This window comes from Oryctolagus cuniculus, chromosome 8, assembly GCF_051225735.1.
Source record: "Oryctolagus cuniculus isolate XC-2025 breed Fujian yellow rabbit chromosome 8, ASM5122573v1, whole genome shotgun sequence".
NCBI classification, from domain to species: domain Eukaryota; kingdom Metazoa; phylum Chordata; class Mammalia; order Lagomorpha; family Leporidae; genus Oryctolagus; species Oryctolagus cuniculus.
This window is the reverse complement of record NC_142874.1, coordinates 116,565,086-116,589,132: the sequence shown is the minus strand read 5'-3', so window position 1 is coordinate 116,589,132 and position 24,047 is coordinate 116,565,086. Positions and strand designations below refer to the sequence as shown.

General features: G+C 40.2%; 2 protein-coding genes across 6 annotated transcripts in view; one reads left to right on the top strand and one right to left on the bottom strand.

The window, feature by feature from the left end:
* The window catches only part of BMP2K (BMP2 inducible kinase), a 151,023-nt gene extending 143,706 nt beyond the window's left edge, over nt 1–7,317 (top strand). For both annotated transcript variants that reach the window (XM_008267688.5, XM_002716997.6), the window contains one exon: nt 1,468–7,317. In XM_008267688.5, the coding sequence (XP_008265910.1) occupies nt 1,468–2,900 (1,433 nt within the window). In that variant the 3' untranslated portion in view covers nt 2,901–7,317. The remainder of the gene's footprint in view (nt 1–1,467) is intronic.
* The window catches only part of PAQR3 (progestin and adipoQ receptor family member 3), a 31,275-nt gene continuing 7,346 nt past the window's right edge, over nt 119–24,047 (bottom strand). The window contains exons 3-7 of one of the 4 annotated variants that reach the window (XM_051820186.3): nt 22,520–22,675; nt 16,906–17,103; nt 14,966–15,056; nt 11,358–11,506; nt 119–2,931 (exon numbers count right to left, since the gene is read on the bottom strand). In XM_051820186.3, the coding sequence (XP_051676146.1) occupies nt 11,364–11,506; nt 14,966–15,056; nt 16,906–17,103; nt 22,520–22,675 (588 nt within the window). In that variant the 3' untranslated portion in view covers nt 119–2,931; nt 11,358–11,363. Of the gene's footprint in view, nt 2,932–8,855; nt 11,507–14,965; nt 15,057–16,905; nt 17,104–22,519; nt 22,676–24,047 lie in introns of those variants that run through there. The other 3 variants (XM_070047982.2, XM_051820189.3, XM_051820190.3) reach the window with 3 other exon arrangements.

The following is a 24,047-nucleotide window of genomic DNA, read 5'->3' as shown; positions in this document are numbered from 1 at the left end:
TCAAAGAGGAGAAAATACTCCAAGGTGTCATGTCAGAGACTGCCGTATTAATAATGGGAAAGGAACTGTACCTCCTACCTAATTATTTTTTCATGATTACAGACTTCAGACCATTTAATTGTTTTGAAAATGTCTGATTTTATTTGAAGTGAAAGGGGGCAGGAATGAGAATGTGTGGTTGGATCAATACAAATTGATCTTCACCTTTAAAAAATCAGTACATGACTATACTGGGAGGGCAGTATATTTTCATGTAAGTGTGTACACTGTATTTCTTTCTTATAGACCATACAGTTAAATTGCAAAGCATTGTGTTTTTTGGTGTATTCTTATTGCGTGGCACACTGTTAACATACTGATGGCTTAGATTTGTTTCTAAAGGCAGAATAATTTCAACGGAATGCCTAATAGTACCAGGAAACTTCAGAAAATATGTGGGAAAGTTGAATCAAAAGATAAGCTTACTTTAATGCAAAAATTTTTCATAACATGCATTTTCCATTAATTTTTTGAAGACCACTTCTATAAATATGACAGCTAAACAAAGATGTGTCCCTCGAGAGGAGGTTGATGTCCTTTCAGTCTCAGTTTAGTATCTTGTCTTTAGCTTTAGTGATGGAAGATACAGTTCAAAAGATACTATCAGAACACGAATTTAAAAAATTTCGTGAAACTTTTTTTTTTTTTTGACAGGCAGAGTGGACAGTGAGAGAGAGACAGAGAGAAAGGTCTTCCATTTGCCGTTGGTTCACCCTCCAATGGCCGCTGCGGCCGGTGCGCTGCGGCCGGCGCACCACGCTGATCCGATGGCAGGAGCCAGGAGCCAGGTGCTTTTCCTGGTCTCCCATGGGGTGCAGGGCCCAAGCACCTGGGCCATCCTCCACTGCACTCCCGGGCCACAGCAGAGGGCTGGCCTGGAAGAGGGGCAACCGGGACAGAATCCGGCGCCCCGACCGGGACTAGAACCTGGTGTGCCGGCACTGCTAGGCGGAGGATTAGCCCAGTGAGCCGCGGCGCCGGCCAATTTCGTGAAACTTTTAACGAAGCAGAAAATCCATTCATGCTTGTTTATGGGAAAACTTTAAGGTTTGATGAAGGTGAAATCTGAGCAGTCAGAATGAGCTGAATACTTTTTATTTTCATGGTGGGGAGAAGTAATTTGCTTGTCTGCTCCTTTTAGGGTCATATTCTGAGTGCTATTAAATAAAAAATTAGCCGTCACTGAAGGTCTGTAATACGTAAGGCAGTGTGGAGGTAGATATGATGAGTCTGGCTTCATTAAAGAGCCATTAGGTTGAGGACAAATGTGTCCACTAAGGCTAATGAAAAAGACTTGACAATACTTTTTCCTCTAAGGAAACTGGTGTGAGGGATATGTAATATCATGTACTAATGCCTAGTACTGTTTAGTGCAGATAGATTTTTAAATGCATTGAATATTGTTCTAATTTTTCTTTGAACCTGCAGGTTCTCCCGAAAAGAGAGTTGAATATTCATCCATGAATCTAGAACATAGCACTGCAAACCCCATCAGGAATGGAAAAGCAAGTCTGGTATGTAAAGATCAGCGGACCGGAAAGAAAAGCTCAGAGAATTCATCATTACAGGGTCAAGTGCAAAAGGGGAATGATGAATCTGAAAGTGATTTTGAATCAGATCCCCCTTCTCCTAAGAGCAGTGAAGAGGAAGAACAAGAGGATGAAGAAGTTCAGGGAGAGCAAGGGGATTTTAATGATGAGGATACTGAACCAGAAAACCTGGGCCATCGGCCTCTGCTTATGGATTCTGAGGATGAGGAAGAAGAGGAGAAACACAGCTCTGATTCTGATTATGAGCAGACTAAAGCAAAGTACAGTGGGGAGAGCCTTGTCTGCAAAGACAAACCTGGCGGTGGACCAACTCAAGGCCTGGCCACAGCACTCCTCACCCCCACCCCGCTGCCCTCTAGGTTTGGGTTGGAGACTCCCAAACAGGAGTTTGACGTATTTGGCGCTGTCCCCTTCTTTGCAGTGCATGCTCAACCGCCCCAGCCGGGAGACAACGCAAAGAACCTGGGTCAACAGAGGTCTCCCACTGTGGGACTAGAGCAGGAGGAATTTGATGTGTTCACGAAGGCTCCCTTTAGCAAGAAGGTCGATGTGCAGCAGCGCCACGTGCCGGCGCCCCAGGCCCACACTCCCCCTGGCTGCCCCCAGAGCGTAGATGTCTTTGGCTCCACTCCATTTCAGCCCTTTCCCACATCAACAAGTAAAAGTGAAAGCACCGAGGACCTTTTTGGCCTTGTGCCCTTTGAGGAAGTAACTGGGAGTCAGCAGCAAAAAGTCAAACAGCGCAGCTTACAGAAACTGTCCTCTCGCCAAAGGCGCACAAAGCAGGATATGTCCAAGAGTAACGGGAAGCGGCATCATGGCACGCCGACCAGCACCAAGAAGACCCTGAAGCCTACCTACCGCACTCCAGAGAGGGCTCGCAGGCACAAGAAAGTGGGCCGCCGAGACTCTCAGAGCAGCAATGAATTTCTAACCATCTCGGACTCCAAGGAGAACATCAGCGTGGCCCTGCCTGATGGGAAGGAGAGGGGGAATGTCTTACAGCCCGAGGAGAGTCTGTTGGACCCCTTTGGAGCCAAGCCCTTCCATCCTCCAGACCTGCCCTGGCACCCGTCCCATCAGGGCCTGGGCGACATCTGTGCCGACCACACCACCATCCTGCCCGGGCGGCCACGACAGAATTCACTCCATGGGTCATTCCACAGTGCGGAGGCATTGAAAATGGATGACTTTGGTGCGGTGCCCTTTACAGAACTCGTGGTGCAAAGCATCAGTCCACATCAGTCCCAGCAGTCCCAGCCAGTTGAATTAGACCCATTCGGTGCTGCTCCATTTCCTTCTAAACAGTAGATAACTTCTCCCGGACTCTCGGCATTAACTCCTGTTTCAAAAAAGTATGACTAATTTTATGAACTTGAAAGAAAATTTATTTGTATAGCTCTTTATATCATTCATTCTTACAGGTCAATCAGAGTAGGTGATTTTTAAATAAACCAAATAGAAAAAGGAAGTATCTCTACAGGGTAGTAACTTGATGCTTCTTCCAGGCAGGAGAAAAGGGAGCTACACTGCAAGCTCTAAACAAGGGTTTCTGCTACTGACAGTGCAGCCCAGAAATGCGGCTGTGGCAAGGTACTTCCGGTGAAAGCACATGGCACCTTTTCGGGGTGCAGAGCCACTTAGAAGGGACAGTCAAACTGTATCGTTATTTTTGATATCAGAATGTCACTTTTGCGTGCACATCCCAGGCTCACTCCAGATCCAGCATTTAGAACTAGGGTGATTTGTACTTAGGTTATGTTTGTGAAATTTTAAAAGGTCTCTTCTAGAAATTTCCACACAGTGAAAGCTCATCTAGTTCTCTTAAAGCAGCAGAACGCTATCTGGACAGTGCAGAGATTTCAGCCCATACTCCTTTCTCTATAAAGCAGAGCCAGAAGTAACTGACTATTGTGCCTAAAATTCTGTTGCATTTTGAAAAACAAGTGCCATTAATGTGGAATACCTAATGATAAGTATGTGAAATAATCCATACGTCAATTAGCTCAATTTAGCCCTTCTATGATGTATACATATTTCAAAACATGTTGTACATGCTAAATATATACAATTTTTGTTTGTCAATTAAAAAATAAGTTAGAATATGGAATATATATGCTGAAGCCTAGAACAAACACATAGGAGAGATTTGTAAAATGTCAAAAAAATGATATAGAAGAAAAAAATGATTCAGTACTTCAGGAACACTTTATCCTCTGTTTTGGAATGGCTTCTTGCTCTAGCCTTTTATTATCATGTCTTTAATAAAACAGATTATTGGAAAAATTGGTAGTAAGGACAAGGCTTTTAGAAATTTTACTTCAGGAAAGATGTATGTATCTGGAAACACTAAACTTTTAGGACATTTACAGTGTAAAATCATGTTGCATTTATTAATATACTTTGTGAATTTACCACCTTCATCAAATACTTCCCAAGTCAGGAGCAACACTCATTTTGGTTAGGTTTGAGGGCGAGTGGTCTTAATGAAGTGCACAGAACTGTGACGCCCACAATGCCTTACAGGCAGGACCCCCACGTCCTGCGCGCGCCTCCGCACGAAGCCACCTGAGTGCACAGTGGCTATACGGTGGTCAGTGATGAGGGACTAGCATCTTACCTCTGCCAACTGATTGTGTTCTTAGGGAAAAGGGCCCAGCTACCAAATTGCCTTTTCTTTTTTAACACCACAAATCTTAATTTTAAACTTGGTGTTTTTTAGAAATTGTGTTTGATAGAAATTACATCTGTGGATTAATGTGAATATAGTATCGTGCTTCCTGTGTCTCTATTTTAAGTTATAATTAACTATCCTTCCCTGCCAGGTTAACATTTGAAAGTTTCCAGAACTGTTAAAGCTGTTTACCAAGAGGGATGGAAACTCATCACCTGGCACTCTCCTTGATTGCTATATTTTAACTCTCTTTGAGCCCAACTCAAGTGTAATGAGTAATCTGGTTAGACTCTTAGTTCTAGTACTCCGGTAGGATAATCTGTTTGTCTGTTTTCATGGTTCTGAACTTAAATCAAAACATAGGTAACTAAACCACATATTCATTTTTTTTCTTCTTTTATATGTTAAATCAGTACAGATTTCTAAACAGTTGGGAAGCAGTATGTGAATCACAATGTAGCAGAGGCAGACCAAGCATTACATTACTACTTAAAGAGTTACCTTTTAGAGCTGGACTGCACCAGTTACTTGTCCTTGTGCCAAAGGCAGATATTACGTTTGCACCTTTTTTTCTAATTCTCAGGTTGATTAATACTGCTAATGCAAATGCTCAAGTAGATATCTTTAAAAAAACTTGATAAAATAAGATTCAAGTGAAACTTTCTTTTAAAAGTGGTGAGTTGATGATTACACAATAAATTCATGAACTACATACAGGAGGTTTGTATCAGACAAGTTTTGTTAAACAAAAATCTGTTAATGTGAACACCATATGCTTCTTTGACTATTTTAGTCCTTGGTCTCTGCTAGACCGCCTGAGTTTCATCCTGTAGAAAAGTAGTGGATGAACTGAAGTACCCTCCCTGGGATGTAAACATGAAATACCTAGAGTTTTATTTGCTTTTCAGAACACTGAATACTTTTAATGATTCATCAGACACTGATGGAGACCCTTTGGCTTATTACGTTGGACAAAGCCCGAGGAAACTACTCTGAGAAAGTGGAACATATTTACATTCTTTTATTGCAGTGCAGCTGGTGACTTTCCTTTTTACTCACTGTAGCTTAGGGGAAACATTTAAGATCTGATTTGAGATGCAATGGGATGTAAACGAGGAGATTTCTTTGTGTTGAAGTATAGGCATTTTCCCAAGGAGTACAGATTTATCCTGTCCATTTCCACTCATCGCTTCCCACCACAGTCAAGGTGTAGCTCACTCCAAACGGCTGCGATCCAGGTCACTCCCTTCCCTACTGACAATTATGAGAATAAAGCTCCCAAGGCATGTGAAAGCATTTAATACAGTACCTGGCACATAGCAGCCAGTAAAAGTTTGGCTGCATTAAGGGATAGTCCAATTCTGGCTTACGGATGGAGAGTTGGAAAAAAAATATTTTCCTGTTATTATTTGGGTGTCCCTCTGCTTCTCTGGGATGTAAAGCACTCATAACTCTAAACCTGTTATACTTGAACATCACTAAGGGAAGTAAAATATTGTAAAACTAGCAAAAATACGAGGCCAAAGTTGTTTCCTAACAGCTTTAGTAATGCTTGTTGGTTTTGAATCATCTTGTTAAAAGCGGATCATTTGCTAAATTATTTTAATATCACTTCAGTAAAATGTTAATGTTAAAACGACCAGCTTTTATGGCATTGAAGAATGTATTTGCTAAGACTTAAAAACTGCATGGTGTATATTAAGTGGAGGAGGAATGGTTGTTGGCTGGATGAAAATGTAACTGACTAGTTATTTATTCAGAAGTGTAATCCCTCATCCCAATTCCCAAGTATGTGTATACTTGGGCATAGTTACAATATCTGGGTTTGGAGATAAATGCGCCTTTCATTCCTACCTGGTTCAAAGTTCCGCAGGGATTAACTAATTCTCATCTTGCTGGTGGAAAATACTAGGTGGCACCCACTCTTCTGTGCTTATGTTCATCAGGTAGAGTGGTTTTCATAAATTCAGCTACTCGGCTTGGTTTACTTTAGATTTTGGTACTTCCCATAAGCACTGTTAGAAGGTACAAGTAAATTAATGTCACTGCTTCTGAGGAGTTTGGGTGTATTTGTCATAATATATGTAGAATGTACAGTGAACTTTTCTCACTTTTTTTTTTTTTAAGCAAAAGTACTCTTGTCATTTTAGGTCCAGTTATTGAGTTGACAGTCTACTGTGAGAATGAGATGACATATCTACTGTGAGAATAACATAAATGATAGTTTATTTGGGAACTTTTATACTTTGGTGTTTTATATAATAAAGAATATATACACACACATGCATGCACATGTCACAACTCTCTACTGTGGAGTTAATGTGAATTTTTAAAAAATGGAATTGCAACCACAATCATATCTAAAAGAACATTCACTCCTGGTGAGGGTTTACAAAAGCCACTAAAAGAAGGCAGATGAAAATGCAAAGGGTCATCATTGGGGGTTATTATGTTTTATTTTAAAATCTATAGTGCTTCTTTGAAAGAGAACTGTTTATTACTATGCTCTTTTTATGATGGAAAAGTCATCAAATAGCAGTATAGAAGCTACTTTTTAATTGCTGGCAAACAGCTTTAAGTGCACTTTCTTTGATTACACTTCCATTTTTTGTTAAACTTGAATTTTCTTAAGCCTTTTATGTACCACTAAGCAAACAACTTTAACTTTAAATAAACCAGATTTACATCTTGATTGTATTTCTAACTGTTATAAAGCATACTTGCTAAAGTAACTTCGGTCCTCAAACATAGCTGGGAAACTTAGGAGATAGAATCAGTTGTCCCCCACTTCCCCAAGTCTAATTAAGCACTAACTGATTTTATTACTTTACTGCCTTTACATTGCTTATTCTTTTTGATTGAATTCTGTCCCTGATTCACTTTGGTTTTTTGTTTGAAATTTAAAATTATTTTCTTACTTGTATTTATCGTACCTACTGTTTTAATAATCTGCTTTCTTTAAATGCAATAAATCCCAGATGGATTGCATATTCTTTATAATCTTGTGATTTTGGAGTTTTTCATTACTTGCTTTATTAAATGTTTTGGATGTAAGCTTCTCAGGTCTTTCATTCATACCACACCCATGCATATATTATATAACAGACAGTGGGATTAAAAAAAAAAAAAGATAAGCTCCCCTTTCTTAAGTAGCCCATAGCTTAGAATCTAAGAAACCTATTTAGTCCTAAAATTTTTACAAGAAGAAGACTGAATAGAACAAATTTTTCAGGAACTAAAATTGCTGATACCCACAGTGGTGATGGTAAGGCAAAGACATGATCTTGAAGTACCTTTTGAATAACTTAGTTGGCATAGTTTTCTCATAATTTATTTTGTAAACTGTTAGGACTGGTAGTACACAAGTATAACTGAAAAATACTGTCAGAAAAGAGGCTTTGGCACATTAAGAAAAAACCTGTTTATTGAATGGGTGGACTTACTTGGTATTAAGGTCTTAATATTATAACGTATTATTTCACACACTGGAGTCTAGAGATCTGTGACTTGTGAGTTTCCCAACTACAAATAGGATTCATCTTATTTGTTAGGAATGAGTTTTTTTTTTATTGGAAGTATTAACATTTATGTAAAGTTACAGGAATCTATTGAGTGGTACAAAACAGCAAAATACCACACATGAGTAGAACAAAATATACAAAATCTGCAATGTGTCATTGCTCAAATCCAGTCATAATGAATATTCTTTAGAGAATGCTGCATTTTAAACTTTATTTTGAATAATTCCATTTTAGGAAAGCTCAATTCAAGAATCATTCATGGAATAGTTAATATTCTCATATTGAAGGCATGAGTTTTTATGTGTTGTTGCATAGTAAGTCCAGTTGGAGGGTACAACTGAGATTACAGGCAGAGTAGGTAGTATTCTGGTGCTACATTTGCACAGCAGGACCAGAAGCTGGGTAGCTGTTGATTTCAACCCCGAAAGGATGAAGCTTCAACTCCTGCTGCCCTAATAGTACTTCAAAAAAGTTCATGGAAAGAAACAGAATTACAAGATAACTTTATATTGGTGCAAAAAACTTGGAATCATTTTTTTTTAAATACACATTTCCACAAACTTTTGGAAGACCCCTAGGATTAATCTCCCCCTCCAGAAAGTGTTTCCTTGAAGATAATTTCAGTTTCAGATTATTATCTCACCACCCCATTTGGAAGCCTGCTACAAAATTTCAGGGGACCCTGGTACTCAATAGCACCTACCCCTCCTTTCAGCACAACCATAGTTACTGTGATAATGCACGTAACAGCCTCTCCTGGTAGTGTGCTGATTCTCCACATACTATGGCAGAGGTAGAATTCTGAGTGGGTATGGGCCTGCTTAGCCCAGCAACTGGCAGGAAACCAGAAGTGCAGGCTTTGCCCCTTGATATTCAATACAGGGCAAGGTGTATCTCGGGTAGGCACCTGCCCAATGGAGGGCTGGGCAGCTTTGCCGCAGTCATAATCTGCATTCAGACACTGTCCAGGTAGGATGTTGTAAGATATGACAGACATTCCCTGAACCTTTGTCCTGATTTAGAGTATCATTTTAAAGCTGTGATGTAAAGAATGACAAATGGCACTTAATATATTTAGTAAGCCTGCTTTATTTACATAATACATATTTTTGCCATGCAGCTTAATAAATTGCACTCAATGTAATGACAGACAAACACTACCTGGCTATTTGAAAATGGCTTTATATAGAAAGATAACTGTACTTAAATGAGTTAATTACAACCCTTTAATTTACTGTAGACAATATAAAACAGGCATAGTAATTTTAAAACATAAAGTCTGTAGGTAAAGAACTTTTATAGTTTACACATAGGTAAAATTAACACCAGTTGTTTTTGAGCATTGAAGCTGGATAGCATACTTTTAATCTTATTTTGATAACTATAAAAACAAAATAAATATACAAGGCTCAGATTTGTATGTAAGTTTTAAATGTTCTTTAATGTTAACAATATCTTAAAAATTTTAACAGTAGTGCTGTGCACACAGTAGGTGGTCAATAAAGGCGGATATACAGAAGTGCTTATAGTTTGACAGCAATCGACTCCTTCATTCCCTACTTAATAATAAATATAACATAGAAAAGATAAAAATGAGAGGAGGCCCTCTTCCAAATTCTAGCCTTTTCATAAACAGTTGAAATGTTTACATGGCATAATTCTCTCTACGGTGAGACAGTATATCTTTTAATCAAAGAAAGGTGTTAAAAAATACAGTATACTCTATGCATTAATTCATATGGCAAGCATTAAATCAATACACTAAAACAAAAATAGGAATTTAAAATTGAAAAAATTTAATTTCTTTTTAATTTGGAGAAGATTTTATAATAAAAAATGGTTCCATACATAAAATAACTGGACTTCCACTTTATTTTTAACTTGATTGTTAACTACTCAGTGTATTCTGTTTGGCCAAAATGACAAAAATATTAATTTAAAAGTAGGCCAACAAAGCATGCTTTAAAGGAAATATCGCCTACTCTTGTACCACTTAACATAAACATCGAATTTGTGGCCTTATGAGGTAAGAGAGCCATTTTCAGAGTAGCAATCTGTCATAAAAAACGGGTATGACAGAAAATGCCCTGACTGAACCTACCTAGGGAAATGCTCCTTGCTGAGCCTTGGGGATGGGGTGGAGGTGAGGGTATGGAATTTGTATTTCAACAGCACTGCACTGGAAAGAAACACAACATTTTACAGATGCATAAACTGAGGTACATTAAAGCAGCTTTCCTAGTATCCGATGTACACGAGGCATTTTGGGAATAAACTTCACCAGGATCAACTTTTTTTTCTGATATTCAATAATTGTGTTCTGAAAGCAGTTCATGCTCATGAAGAAACTTGGATAATATTTTATATTCCAATAAAAGATGTACATTTTTGTGAATCTGCTTTAAGGGATTTAATTAACGCAGATGAAAATACTACAATACAAGGGGGTAGGGAGCCCTAGTGAGTACACACAAAACGGAGTACGTTTAACACTTCAGGTCCAAGTATCAGTGTTTCTCGGCACTTTGTCAGGGCAATGCATAAAACATGCAGAAACAGGACCAGAGCACAGGTGAATAGCCACATCACCCAACTGGGCATTGGCATGACTTGTTCTAAGGCCTAAAAGTGCACTTCCAGGTCAAGACGGCCATCTGGGTCCTATGGCCTTGAAATTACTCGTGGCCATATGGCTGGGAACCCCCATCATCAGGAAATTTAGGAATACAAATTCAGAAAAGCAAGTTTTTCTGGAATTTCAGAATCAAATTTTCTGTCTTGCAATTAAATTATTACTGGGAATTAAATAGTATCTGGAATTAAAACTTTTGGTGGCTAAAGACTTCTATGGTTTTACACCATAGAATCTGTTGCCTAATCATGTAATTACTATCTAATGTGATTCTTATCTGATAGAAAATAACAATGCAAGTTTCTTTTCCTTTTCTCAATACCCCTCTCAACTTGACAAGAAGTTGCAAGTTTTTGTTCTGGCAAAGTAAAAAAATCCAGTGTTGCTAGAGAGTAGAGAATGTATAACTAAAGGAAATACTATCTTAAGTGCCAGTATCAAACAAAGTATGTATTTAATGGCTAGTGATTATGCAAAATCACTGTCCTAACTTATATGAATACTAAGCACAGGCCGTATCAATCTTGCCTTGATTAGGCACTTAAATTTGACAATTTACTGAAAGTATCTTCTATTAAAGTAATCACACAGGATGACTCCATTTTCTAATGGAGATGAGCCCTTCCTAAGGAAACGAAGCTGGTGGTAAGTAAAATAAAATCCTATTTCTGCACTAGTGTCACATTCATTGTTCAGATGTTTCTTATGATTGCCAACGAAACTTCACTTTCTGTATAAGCAGAAGATTAGTAGTTTTAAGGGTCCATAAAGCAATTGTTACTACACAGATACCCAAGTTTATTTTTCCATTTTTATAAAGCATTACTCATGATATATTAAACAAGAGGAAAAAGAAAAACTAATGAGAACCTTAGAAACAGTGGGGTATACAACTCCCCATTATATATTGCTTAACAACTGAATTCACCAGGTGGCCATACCTGAATTCACAAATGTGAAACATAGTCAGGACAAGGCTTGCTATGTCTATACTGCATGACATACACTGTTGACTGATGCCACCAATATAACATCACTACTGCAAGGATATGCCATATTTGGTGGCTTGATCCGAGGTAGTTTAGTTGTCCTGAAAGGGAAGGCGGAAAGAAAAAATACTGATTGTAATATTTTGATATTAAAAGAAAAATATATTCCTGTCTGGCCTTTGAAAGTACAGTTTGGCTTTTTGGTAGTCTCTAAGTACCTAGAAACATTTCAGATCTAAATGTTTTTAGAAAAGGATAAATTCATACTAGGTCTACTCTTAAGGTTTTATTCATCAACTACACAAGTGAATTTTGACATACTAATCCTAGTATGCTTTCAAAACCTAAGTTTATTAATTTCAGGAATTTGACCTTTTGCTTTTCATGTATTAATTCATGATGGAATGGAAAAAAACATGAGTGAGACACAAAAGAAACTAGTGTTACTTCTAAATCATGGTGTGATTTAGGTATGAATCTGTGAGAAGCAAATGCTGTATTTAGAGATGAAGAGATATGAAGCTGGTTGAACCACTTGTTTCAAGTAGGTATGCAAAGAGAAAACATCTGGATCTTATGTTCTCTGATAAAATAATCTGCAAAATATTATAATTAGTAATGGAGTAGCTAAGGTGGATTAGTTCATATGCAACATCAGCAAACAATTTCTTTGTGATTAAATGTCAAATCCCAAGATTAAGTAGTAGATTGGAAGCTTCTTGAACTGCCTCAATAAATACAAAAGGCAGAACTAGGAGAGTAACAATTTAAATGTTAATAACTTTTTCTTACTCATGGTGCTTCTGTTTTCATAGTTCATAACAGAACTATCCTCTAACCTCTTACCAAAATATTCATTAGTATAGTAAGCAGATTTTTAAATCAACAAGGTTCTTTCTGTACAGGCGAATACATATGCACACACGTGCGCCATAGTCTCTTTCAATAGTCTAGTGAAGCCTACAGACCCACTTTTAAAAGAAAATACAGAAGATTACAAACAAAAATTGCTTACTTTGTAATTCAAGTATCAGAGATCCACTTAGTTCTATCCATGGACACCTTAGGGATCCTTGGACTCATTGTAGTATTTATCTATTTCTAAAAATTTAACATGATCTGAATGAAAACATTTAACTTTGTTTATATCCTGGTGTTCACTGCACTTCCCACTCTTGTGGTCATGTCATATGTGAGGACTGGTTGGAGAAGGTTTGTAAGGCATTTAACCTGAACATCTGAGGCTGTCATTTTGACTCTAAAAATTTTTCATTTTTTACAGTCTTCCATATCTCCACTGGTCTCATGTACTTGAATTCAGCTATACACATTCAGACCCATTATGCACATTTTATGTCAGGATCTTGGAGGAAAGTTAAGTTATACAACATTTGATCTTTGGCAGGTGTTCTCTATTAGACAACTGCTAATTCCTGAATATTTTAAAGCTTAAAAGCAATATGGTTCTAATTTCATAGTGAAGAGAATTTTCATGGTTGAATTTTTTACTTGTATGTGATGAAGAAGAAACAGCATGTTAAAACATTAATAAAGTAAAACAATATTTTTTGCCAGAATTATTTTCTGAGTAAAATGTTGGCCCTTCCTGGAAGATACATGGTCCTTAATTCAGGGCGATGTCTGACTTATGTTCCCGAAACCTAATGTTCGAATATTCAGGTTCTTATTTGAATTCCTGTTTTTATAATGGTAAAAAAACAAAAGCATGGAGGAATGCCTGAGGATCTATGGGGTACATGACTTCTCGTCCTTTCTCTTCCCCCAACAATCCCATCTCATAATTCACTGTGGAAATGATTCTTAACCGAGGAGAAGGCAGGGACAAGGCTGCTCTCCAACTTCTAGTCGTTCCAATTAAAAATTCACTTTTTGGTTCTCTAAATGTTATTCTTGACTCAAGCCAAAGCTTCCTTGTCTCTGCATCATTCTGTCCCTTACTAAACCACATATTTCAAAAATAAGACCAAGGTTTAGGGACGACATCACAATAATAACTGCTAACATTTATACATGCTTACTTTTTGCTAGGAGCAGTGCTACTTTCCAAGCGTTTTCTTAACTGCTCCTCAAAATAACCAGGGAGAGCCAGTAGTCCTATTCTCTCCATGTTTCAGATGGGAAAACTAGAAAGGAATGAGCTTCAGTAACTTAGCTCAAGCAGCCAATAAGTGGCCAATGTAGGATGTGAAACCAGTCTGACTCCACTAGTATTCTTTTTTTTTTTTTTTTTGACAGAGTGGATAGAGAGAGAGAGAGAGACAGACAGAAAAGTCTTCCTTTTGCTGTTGGTTCACCCTCCAATGGCCGCCACGGCTGGTGCACTGTGGCCGGAGCACCGCGCTGATCTGAAGGCAGGAGCCAGGTGCTTCTCCTGGTCTCCCATGGGGTGCAGGGCCCAAGCATTTGGGCCATCCTCCACTGCGTTCCCGGGCCACAGCAGAGAGCTGGCCTGGAAGAGGGGCAACCGGGAAAGAATCCGGCGCCCCGACCGGGACTAGAACCCGGTGTGCCGGCGCCGCTAGGTGGAGGATTAGCCTATTGAGCCACGGCGCCGGCTCCACTAGTATTCTTAGTTACTTCCTATCAGAACTTTATTTTCCCATTCTTGACCAAGGTACAGAGAAATCTATACTTCTGTTGAGTGACTAGTTTGTATCTTGAAGACATGAAGATTATTAGCTTTTACTCTTAGTGCTGGGTGCCAGGAAGCTGAAAGCCAGATTTGTGGTCTTTATCTATTTTACAGAAACTTATGATGTACATAACAGTAGTCCCCCCTTTATCTGTGGGGCATATATTCCCCCAGTAAATGTCTGACACTGTGGATAGTTTTTTTTTTTTTGTATACATACATAGTGTCTATACAGATTTTTCATACACATACATACCAATGGTAAGGCTTAATTTGTAAACTAGGAATATTAAGAGATTGACAATAATATTAAAATAAAATTATAACAATATGCTCTAATAAAGTTATGTGAATAGATTTCTTTCTCTCTCTTCAAACAAATACTAATATTTTCAGAACACTGTTGACCACAGGTAACTAAAAGCTCAAAAAGTAAAATGGCAGAAAAGGGGGACTATTAAATCTGAAGAGTTCCTAAAGCTGGTTTCTTTTCCTCAGTATCATATTTTCTTTTCTTGCTTTATATATCTCTGCTTATAAAAATTACTTTTGAACAAACTTGGTATATAAAGAAATAAATGGTAGTTCATAGTTAGTGGTCTACTTTTTGAAAAGAACAATGGCTGTGACACAGAAGACTCTCAGAATCTAATGCCAGCCTTGTTATCAGTTTGTAAACATGGAACAGTGGCAACCCCACCTATTAGACTGAACTTCTGTTTTGAAAAAGAAAGGAACAGCTTGTGGGAGCCCTTTGGAAGTTAAAGTTTTAGATAATGTTTGCAAATGGAAGAACCATTCTACAATCAATAACACTGAAAAAGGTCTGTTTAGATGCTCTTAACCATATATCTCAAGCATATGATTTAGAATCAAGCTATAGAGCTGCTATACAAGAGAGACCTACCTGGAAAGTACCGTTCTGGCACTTTGGAAATGTAGAAGAGGAAAGCAAGAAGAGCAATCATATACATCACAAGTACACGGGGTGCAAAGTCCTGAAAAGCAAAACAAAACACTTTTGCAGTGACCTCCCTACCATTACCAAATTCCCAGTTTACTATGAACCTCTTGGTGGAATCTCATGGTTAAGTCTGACTGGTTCTGCAGAGAGTCCCCAATGATAGAAACCTTGCTGACTATACTCCAGAAAGCAGTGCTCAGGAACAGAGCATAGGGAATGCCCTGAAGGTTAATCTACAGGGGTAGAGCTTTAATACTGCTGAATGGTCAAAGGGTGCCCAACTCCATCTACAATGCAGGTGTGTAGGTGGAATATGTAGGAGAATGGACTTAGCAGAGAATAGGCAGACAGGCTAAAGACCATGGACTTATGGCTAGAAACGACCTAAGTAACTGTTCAAGACAGCAATCTGTTCTGATATCCTAGAAAACAGTCCTCCTGCACACTACTATATGAGGCATTCCAGGTCACTGTCGATTCTCTGTGAGAAAGGTTTTCCCGACCCTGAGAAAATCAGCCAGTTATACCTTGTACAAATGAGGATGCTTCAAAAAGTTTGTGGAAAATGAATTAAATAAAAGCTTTTTTGGTGCAAAATATTTTGAAATAGTATATATGACAGGTCTTCAAAGAGCTCATGGAAATGCATATTTTGAAAAAAGACTACATGGATTTCAAAATTGTTTTGTACCAAAATAAACATCTTTTAAAAAACACTATTTCTGAAAAAAATATTTATTTTCATTTTATTTGAAAAGCAGAGAAACAGGAAGAGACAGACAGACAGAAACATCTTCCATCTACAGGTTAACTCCTTAAATGGGTGCCAACAGCTGGGGCCAGACTGGGAACTCTATCTGGGCCTCCTACATGGGTGGGAGGGACTACTTAAGCCATTATCTGCAGCTTCCAAGGGTGCACATTAGCAGGAAGCTGGAACTGGAAGCAGAACAGAAACCTGACTCAGTACTCTGATACAGGATGAGGGTGTTCCAAGGGGATCTTAACTGCTAAGCCAAATCCCTGCCCGAAGACTTATCTTTTAATTCCATTTTTCCCACAAACTTTTTGATGTACCTTTGTAGAGGAATTCTATCTCTGACAGCCACTGTCTTTCAAAGTCATATTTCTATTTTAAGATTTCTGAACATGGAAACATTCCCATATTTTTCTGAATTTCTTTAAAGTCCACTGGCTTAATAGATATTGTTCTTAAACATTATATGCTTAAAAGGGATATATTCACCACATCCAAAATTTTGTAATTTCTATTTCAACAATCAGGTCTTCATTTTCGGTTAGAATTAAATCTAGAGTAGCAGTTGTCTAATCTGTTTTCTTCACTTACTTTCAATATATTTTCCTTGGCAGATTGAATATGCTCCCTTGGATGATTTCCAAATCTTTATCATTATTTTCAAACTCTGGCTTAAATTCTAGACCCTAGGTCTACCTTTATATGCCATATATACCCAAACTGAACAGGTGCAGCAGAAAACAAACAAAAACAATGTCTCATCACTCTGTACTTCTATACTTTATCATTGGCCTTTCCACTACCCCAGCAGACAGAGATGGAAACTTTGGAGTCCTCCTTAACAAATCGTGACCCAGGGATTTACACACTTAGGGTTGCAGAAAGAGAACTAAGAATGTATGATTGCAGGGAGACATCTCAGAAAGAAATAGTCACTTCACCTGTAGTTTTGCAAAGTATACTTATTTATATAGCTGTGAAAAAAATTATGGTGTCAATGTGCAATTACAAATATGCTTACAAATGGCCAAGAGCCAACCACTTCCTAACACTCTACTGAAAAGAAGTAAAACTGAAAGACAACAAAAAAAAAGAAGAAGAAAAATACCACTTACACTTGACCTACCTGTACAATAGGAGCACCGATTCCTCCATTGAGCCAAACCCAGTGAAGAGTGGGGATCACTCCATATCCCGAAACAGAACAGAAGATGATAGAACGGAGCCTCTGCCATTGCTGTGTGAGGTAATTGGGATGAATCTGCGCAAAGAACACTGCCAGGATCATGGCCAGCACTGTGATCAAGTACACTTGGCGCCAATACTAGAATGCAAAGAAATCAAAGTTTCATTCTGTTGTTATGATAAACAAAAGGAAAGATTAATTTAGGCTCCTATGTTAACATTCCAAATACAACTGTCCCCCTTCCTTAAAAAATTCATGCTGCATACAACTGTTAGGTTTCTTAGGATGATAAACTAAATTACAGAGTGAGTGATAAAAGGCCACATTTATTCATACAAGAACACTGTCTGCCTGTTATATACCAGGCACAGTTTAAGTCCGTGTAGAAACTGTCGCTCCCCGTCTTCGTGGAGGAACGACACAGGACCCTGCGCTGTTCTTTCGTCTGCTCGGCCCTCCCCGGGTTTGCTGCTGGTTCTTCCCGGGTTGGCTACCATCCCTTCCACCTCCGTGGAAGGGCGGTTCCCCCTGCCACATTCCCCACTTCCGCGGGGGAGCGGCACACCGCCGGCCGGCTCTCTCGGGGGCTGCACAGGTGTTCCCCTTAGATGTTCCCCTTAGATGTTCCCCTTAGATGTTCCCTGGTGCATGCCGTCTCTCTCCTCCTTTATAGTCCTCCCCCGCCAATCCCAACTCGGCTGCCCACACGCCGAGCACGCTGCTCTCCCCCAATCAGGAGCAAGTCCTACAGTTTATTGGCTGAACTGGAGGCAGCTGTGTAGAAGCTGTTTTCTTCTCTCCCAGCGCCATATTGTAGGAGAGCAGATGCATAGAACAAGTCTCAATTCCAGTAACTTAGTCTAGTCCGAGTTGCTCCCCACAGATCCCCCTTTCTTTTTATTTTTTGGCGTTGATACGCGCCTGTCTTCGGTGCCCCGTGGCACACACTCTGCTCTGCTTGCTAGAGTTGCCACAGGTTCTTACAAGTTCTATCAATCAGGCAAACCGAATCCGGGTCCTCTCTTCGCCATGTTGTGAGGAGGTTTTTAGGCGCTGATGCGTGCCTGTGTTCGGTGCCCTGCAGCGCACGCTCTGCTCTGCCTGCAGGTGCTTGCAAGCCCTATCAATCAGGCAAACCGAATCCAAGCCTTCTCAGCGCCATATTGTGGGGAGGCTTATTGGTGTTGATTCGTGCCTATCTTCGGTGACCTGCAGCTCATACTCTGGTCGAGCCGCCTGTTGGTGCTTACCGCCCTAATCAGGCAGACCGAATCCAAGCTCTCTCATTGCCATGTTGTGGGGTGACTTATTGGTGTTGATAATGTGCCTGTCTTCGGTGACCGGCGCATAAGCTGCTAGCCGCCCGCAGGTGCTCATCACCTCACTAATCAGGCAGACTGAATCCAAGCCTTCTCATTGCAGTATTGTGGGGAGGCCTTTCTATTTCTCTATTTCTCTATCTCCGGGCATTCCTATTTCTCCCATTTTACTTCTGTCTGCCAACATTCCTATTTCTCTCATTTTACTTCTAAACTTCTGTTTCTCTTATCCCTGCGGCTTCCCGGTGCCCGCCCCGAGGCTGCTTCTCGGCGGCTTCCCGGCTGAGCCGCTTCAGCCCGCTTCTCTTATCTGCGCGGCTTCGCGGCTCTGCGCGGCTCGGCTTCGCGCGCACACTCCGCGGTCTTGCACTAGCCCAGCGTTCCCTATCTACTTGTGCCCCGCACGCTCTCTCTGCGTGCGGCAGCCTCCGCGAGTCACACAGCCCCAGCTCACGTCTCCGCCACTAGCATTCAATCTAAGTTCCCTGGGCTAACCTGGCGAATTCAACCTAGCTCACGCGTCTGCGCCTTTCGGTCTGGCTTCCCGTCCTTTGCTCCTCAGGCTAATCTGACGGATTCCAACCTAGCTCATATGTCTCCGCCTCTAGTTTTAGATTTTCGCCTTTTGCCCCCCGGGCTGACTTAAAGAATTCCAAACTGGCTTACGTTTCCACCTCGGCCTGCCCCCCACGGCTTCAATTTCCCTAACATTTTTCTCTACCCGGTATGTTTCCCCAAGCTTTCTTCCAACAATATTCCTCCCTCATTTCTCCTGGCCTCTCCCCACAGTCCGTATCCAAGTCTAAGTTTCTTATAGGTTTCACTTTCACTTTCAAACTGCAGTCCGTATCTGAGTCTAAGTTTCTTCTTGCTTTCACTTTAAATCCTAACTTCTTTCCCACAGTCCGTATCCGAGTCTATGCCTAGGCTTTCGATAGCTTCTTCCGGCACCTTTTCTGTCCGGCTTTTCCCTAGGCTGTTTGCTAGTCTCTCTCTCCGGCATTTTCCACTTCTTCCCGTTTCTTCCCTCTTAGGTTTCCTATCCGAGTCACGGCACCATTATGTCGCTCCCCGTCTTCGTGGAGGAACGACACAGGACCCTGCGCTGTTCTTTCGTCTGCTCGGCCCTCCCCGGGTTTGCTGCTGGTTCTTCCCGGTTGGCTACCATCCCTTCCACCTCCGTGGAAGGGCGGTTCCCCCTGCCACATTCCCCACTTCCGCGGGGGAGCGGCACACCGCCGGCCGGCTCTCTCAGGGGCTGCACAGGTGTTCCCCTTAGATGTTCCCCTTAGATGTTCCCCTTAGATGTTCCCTGGTGCATGCCGTCTCTCTCCTCCTTTATAGTCCTCCCCCGCCAATCCCAACTCGGCTGCCCACACGCCGAGCACGCTGCTCTCCCCCAGTCAGGAGCAAGTCCTACAGTTTATTGGCTGAACTGGAGGCAGCTGTGTAGAAGCTGTTTTCTTCTCTCCCAGCGCCATATTGTGGGAGAGCAGATGCATAGAACAAGTCTCAATTCCAGTAACTTAGTCTAGTCCGAGTTGCTCCCCACAGAAACAAAACCACCAACTATGCCATGGGCTGTCCCAATGAGCTCAGAAGACTCCGGGAGAGCAGACATACAAATAACTATAATCTAATGATAAGTACTGTAACTGAGCTGTGAACAGAATGTTGCAGAACAGAAAAGAGAACAATGAACTTCACTTCAGATAACTTAAAAAATGCTTCACAGGAAAGACAACATCTAAACCAGGTCTTAAAGAATCAGATTTTGTGGGAAGAAGGAACTCTTGAAGAAAAGGACCACCAGACACAGCAGGGAAGTTGTGAGAAGGAAGGCTGAGAAGGCCTGAAGTTGAGAGAAGGCAGGCATGTGGTCAGGCTACATTTTGAACTGTACTATGTTGGCAGTGAGGGAACAGCAAGATTACTTTAAGAATGGGATGGCATAGTCATTTTTCAAACTGACTTATTAGAAACACAACTGACATCAGTAGAGCAAAAAATGGTGACAGGAAGCCAGCTAGAAAGATATTAGAATGCTTCATTCAAGGAGAGAAAAGGGACTTGGAATCCTGTTGAAGAGCCAGGTGAGCACAAGATTCAGGAGGCATTTATAAAATAAACTACAGTCTTAAGGCTGACTGGATGGGGGAGAGGGCAGTAGAGAAAGGCTCAACTGTTTCTAGCCTGAAAGCTTCCCTAAGTGGCTTCCATTAAACAAGCATGAGCAAAGATGATCGAGGTTAGAGGTGTGTGTGTGTATGTGTGTGACAAGGGAGAGCATAGGAGTGTATAAGAATGTTCACTTTAGAGTATTAAGTTTGAAGGGCCTATGAGATATTTAGTTATAAAACCATGCAGCAGAAAAGTTGGTCTACAAGCTCAAAAGTTAGTGATATAAAGGACAAGAGTTTTTTTTGTTGTTGTTTTTGTTTTTTTTTTTTTTGACAGGCAGAGTGGACAGTGAGAGAAAGAGAGACAGAGAGAAAGGTCTTCCTTTTTGCCGTTGGTTCACCCTCCAGTGGCCACCACGGCTGGCGCGCTGCGGCCGGCACACCGCGCTGATCCGAAGGCAGGAGCCAGGTACCTATCCTGGTCTCCCATGGGGTGCAGGGCCCAAGTACTTGGGCCATCCTGCACTGCACTCCCTGGCCACAGCAGAGAGCTGGCCTGGAAGAGGGGCAACCGGGACAGAATCCGGCGCCCCGACCGGGACTAGAACCCGGTGTGCCGGTGCCGCAAGGCGGAGGATTAGCCTAGTGAGCCGCGGCGCCGGCATAGGACAAGAGTTCTTAACCTGGCCTCCAAGGACCCGGCGCCCATACTGGATGCTGGCGCCGCAGGTGGAGGATTAACCAAGTGAGCCATGGCACCGGCCCTAGTTTTTTTTTAAAAGATGTAAATAGTTTCATGCAAAATGAGTAAGTTAGGAAAGCTGTGCAGACAGGAGCAGTTCATTAATAAAAATCAATCAATTTACAAGGCTAATGTATATACATTTAATTATACACTTGTGTCCCAAAGTTATTAGGCCTAAAAAATCAAATGGCTCATGCTTAAATGGCTACAATTTACACATTCAAACTAAATGCTTAATTTTTCTCTTTGCTAGTTTTACATACAAGGTATGCTGGCAGTTTTCCCTGTTATTGGGAAAAAATATATAGATCTTATTTAAGATATAGATATTATATCTATATCTATATATAGATATAGATCTTATTTAAGACTCCCAAATAGTCAGGAAGGTTGTGCTGCAGACCTTTCCCCAAATGTGAAGGCTGGGGACTGTGGCTTAGAGCACCTGTAACATGGTGGGGGTGCAGGGGTGAGGGTGGGGAGTAGGGGGTGGGTTTGGGAACAATAGGCTCTATTTCTTGTGAATAAGATTAGAACTAATTATTAAGTATGTTGTTCCTAAAGGACAAGCTTAATCTTGGCTCTGAAAGGGAGACAAATAAAAGAATAAGAAAAAATAAGACAAGGTTAGGAGAATAGAAGAAAATCCATAGGGCTGAAGGTGACTTGGAATAAAAAGCTTGAGATATACTGAACCCACAGGAAGATTCAGTTTGCCTTCTTGGCTATGACACGTGGTGATAAGGATTTTTGTGACCTTAGTGACAGACAGCAGACCTGATCCAGAACTCAGAATAAACACATGTTATCTTGATATTTGTTAGAAACACTCATACTCATATGGACTTTCTCTAGGCCTACTCTCAAATGTAACAAAAAAGGAAAACATATTTCTCACAGAAGAGTTTGGGTCAATACACTCACAGATCTAACTCCTTTATTTTTTTTTTTCCAATGAGAGTAAAGGATTAGAAGGGAAATGGAAAAGAGTAGCCAACTATATAATCTTATCTAGTGCTAACTTTAACTTCAATCATGTAAACATAAAAATAAAAGATATATAAGTGCCTATCTGAGGAACCATGTAGCTATATGGACTTAGTGGAAACAATAATTAAATATCTTTATTAAAATGATAATTCAATGTCTATATTAAATTTTATAGAACAACTTTATATATTTTTTCAATAAAAACTAATAAAATAAATATGAAATTATATGTTAGAAAGTACAAGGCCTTTTTGAAAAATGAATTTATGTCTACATAAAACTTTTCTAACACTGTACTATTCAGAGACTCAAAGGAACCATGGCAGGAAAACTCAAGACTTATATGAAAGGTGGAATGTGAAATGTTTTAAGGTACTTACATTATTACAATAAAATGCATAAAATACTCCTGAGACATAGCAGCCCAGTATTCCAATAGAAATTCCTGCATAATCTAATGCCATCCATCTTCGACATGTTTTTTCTGATCGATGGCAAGAAAAAAGATGATAGCCCACAGAGCAAAGCATACAGACCTAAAGGAAATAAAAAAAAATTTTAACAAAGTATAAACAAAAATAAATAAAAGCAATTCATGCATGATGCTCATAAAGTGGTTAAGTGCCTGGGTTTTTAAGTCAAACACACAGTGTCATTTCTCTAAGGCTCAATTCTTTCATGGATAAAATAGGGATAACAGTCAAAAAGAAATTTAAACTATATTTCATGATACAAAAATTATAAGTAAAAAGTAGAGTAGTGGAAAAATTATATAATGTAAATGTTTTAAGAATATCATCTGGACTTGTTTTGATTCATGAATGAGTTTACCTTGAGAAAATATTCGTTATAGAGCACAAGTCCTTATATTAAAAAAAAACTCAATGAATATCTAATTATATAATATACAAAATACAAGTCAACCTATACCCCACAGGTAACCACTGATAATGTGCCCTTCCAGATCTTTTCAATGCATTTGTCAAAAAACTTGTGATACAGAAGTCTACACTCATGATAAATATATACATTTCTTATCAAGTGGAATCACACTGTTTTGTTCTTTAATTTGCTTTTTTCACTTCACCTTTCACATCTGTATGAGAAGCACTGTACAGAGTTTACTTTTAAGTTCTAAAGTTAACACAGTTTTACAATCTCCAAGAAAAAATAATCATGAGCTGTTGATTTGTATCAAAGTCAAACTGAGTCGGCGTCACGGCTCACTAGGCTAATCCTCTGCCTGCAGCACCGGCACCCTGGGTTCTAGTCCCGGTCGGGGCACCGGATTCTGTCCTGGTTGCTCCTCTTCCAGTCTAGCTCTCTGCTGTGGCCTGGGAGGGCAGTGGAGGATGGTCCAAATGCTTGGGCCCTGCACCCCATGGGAGACCAGGAGAAGCACCTGGCTCCTGCCTTCGGATCAGCGCGGTGCGTCGGCTGTAGCGGCCACTTGAGGGGTGAACCAACGGAAAAAGGAAGACCTTTCTCTCTGTCTCTCTCTCATTGTCTAACTCTGCCTGTCAAAAAAAAAAAAAAAAAAAGTCAAACTGAGAAAAAAGCTAATATGATTCAATCAACCGCTTTGATGACTGATAGCACCTGTATGGCAGAATTCTCTCCAGTCATCAAGCACCTGCTCTGTGTCATACATTGGATGGTGACACAAAGAGAAAACTCCTACCCTCGAAGAGATTTTGTAGAAACAAATGACAAAACAGTGGCAGGGGACAATCAGAAAATGGAGAAGGAAGAGTACTGGCACTGTGGGTGTATGTGTACAACTGGCAGTTGGGACTGGTAGAAGCAAAGGAACATCATAGAAGGACTGTCAACTGGGATGGATTTTAAGTGTGAACTGGCATTGATCAAGGAAGTAAAAAAAGATATGCTCTTGTTTTCTGGGGGTCC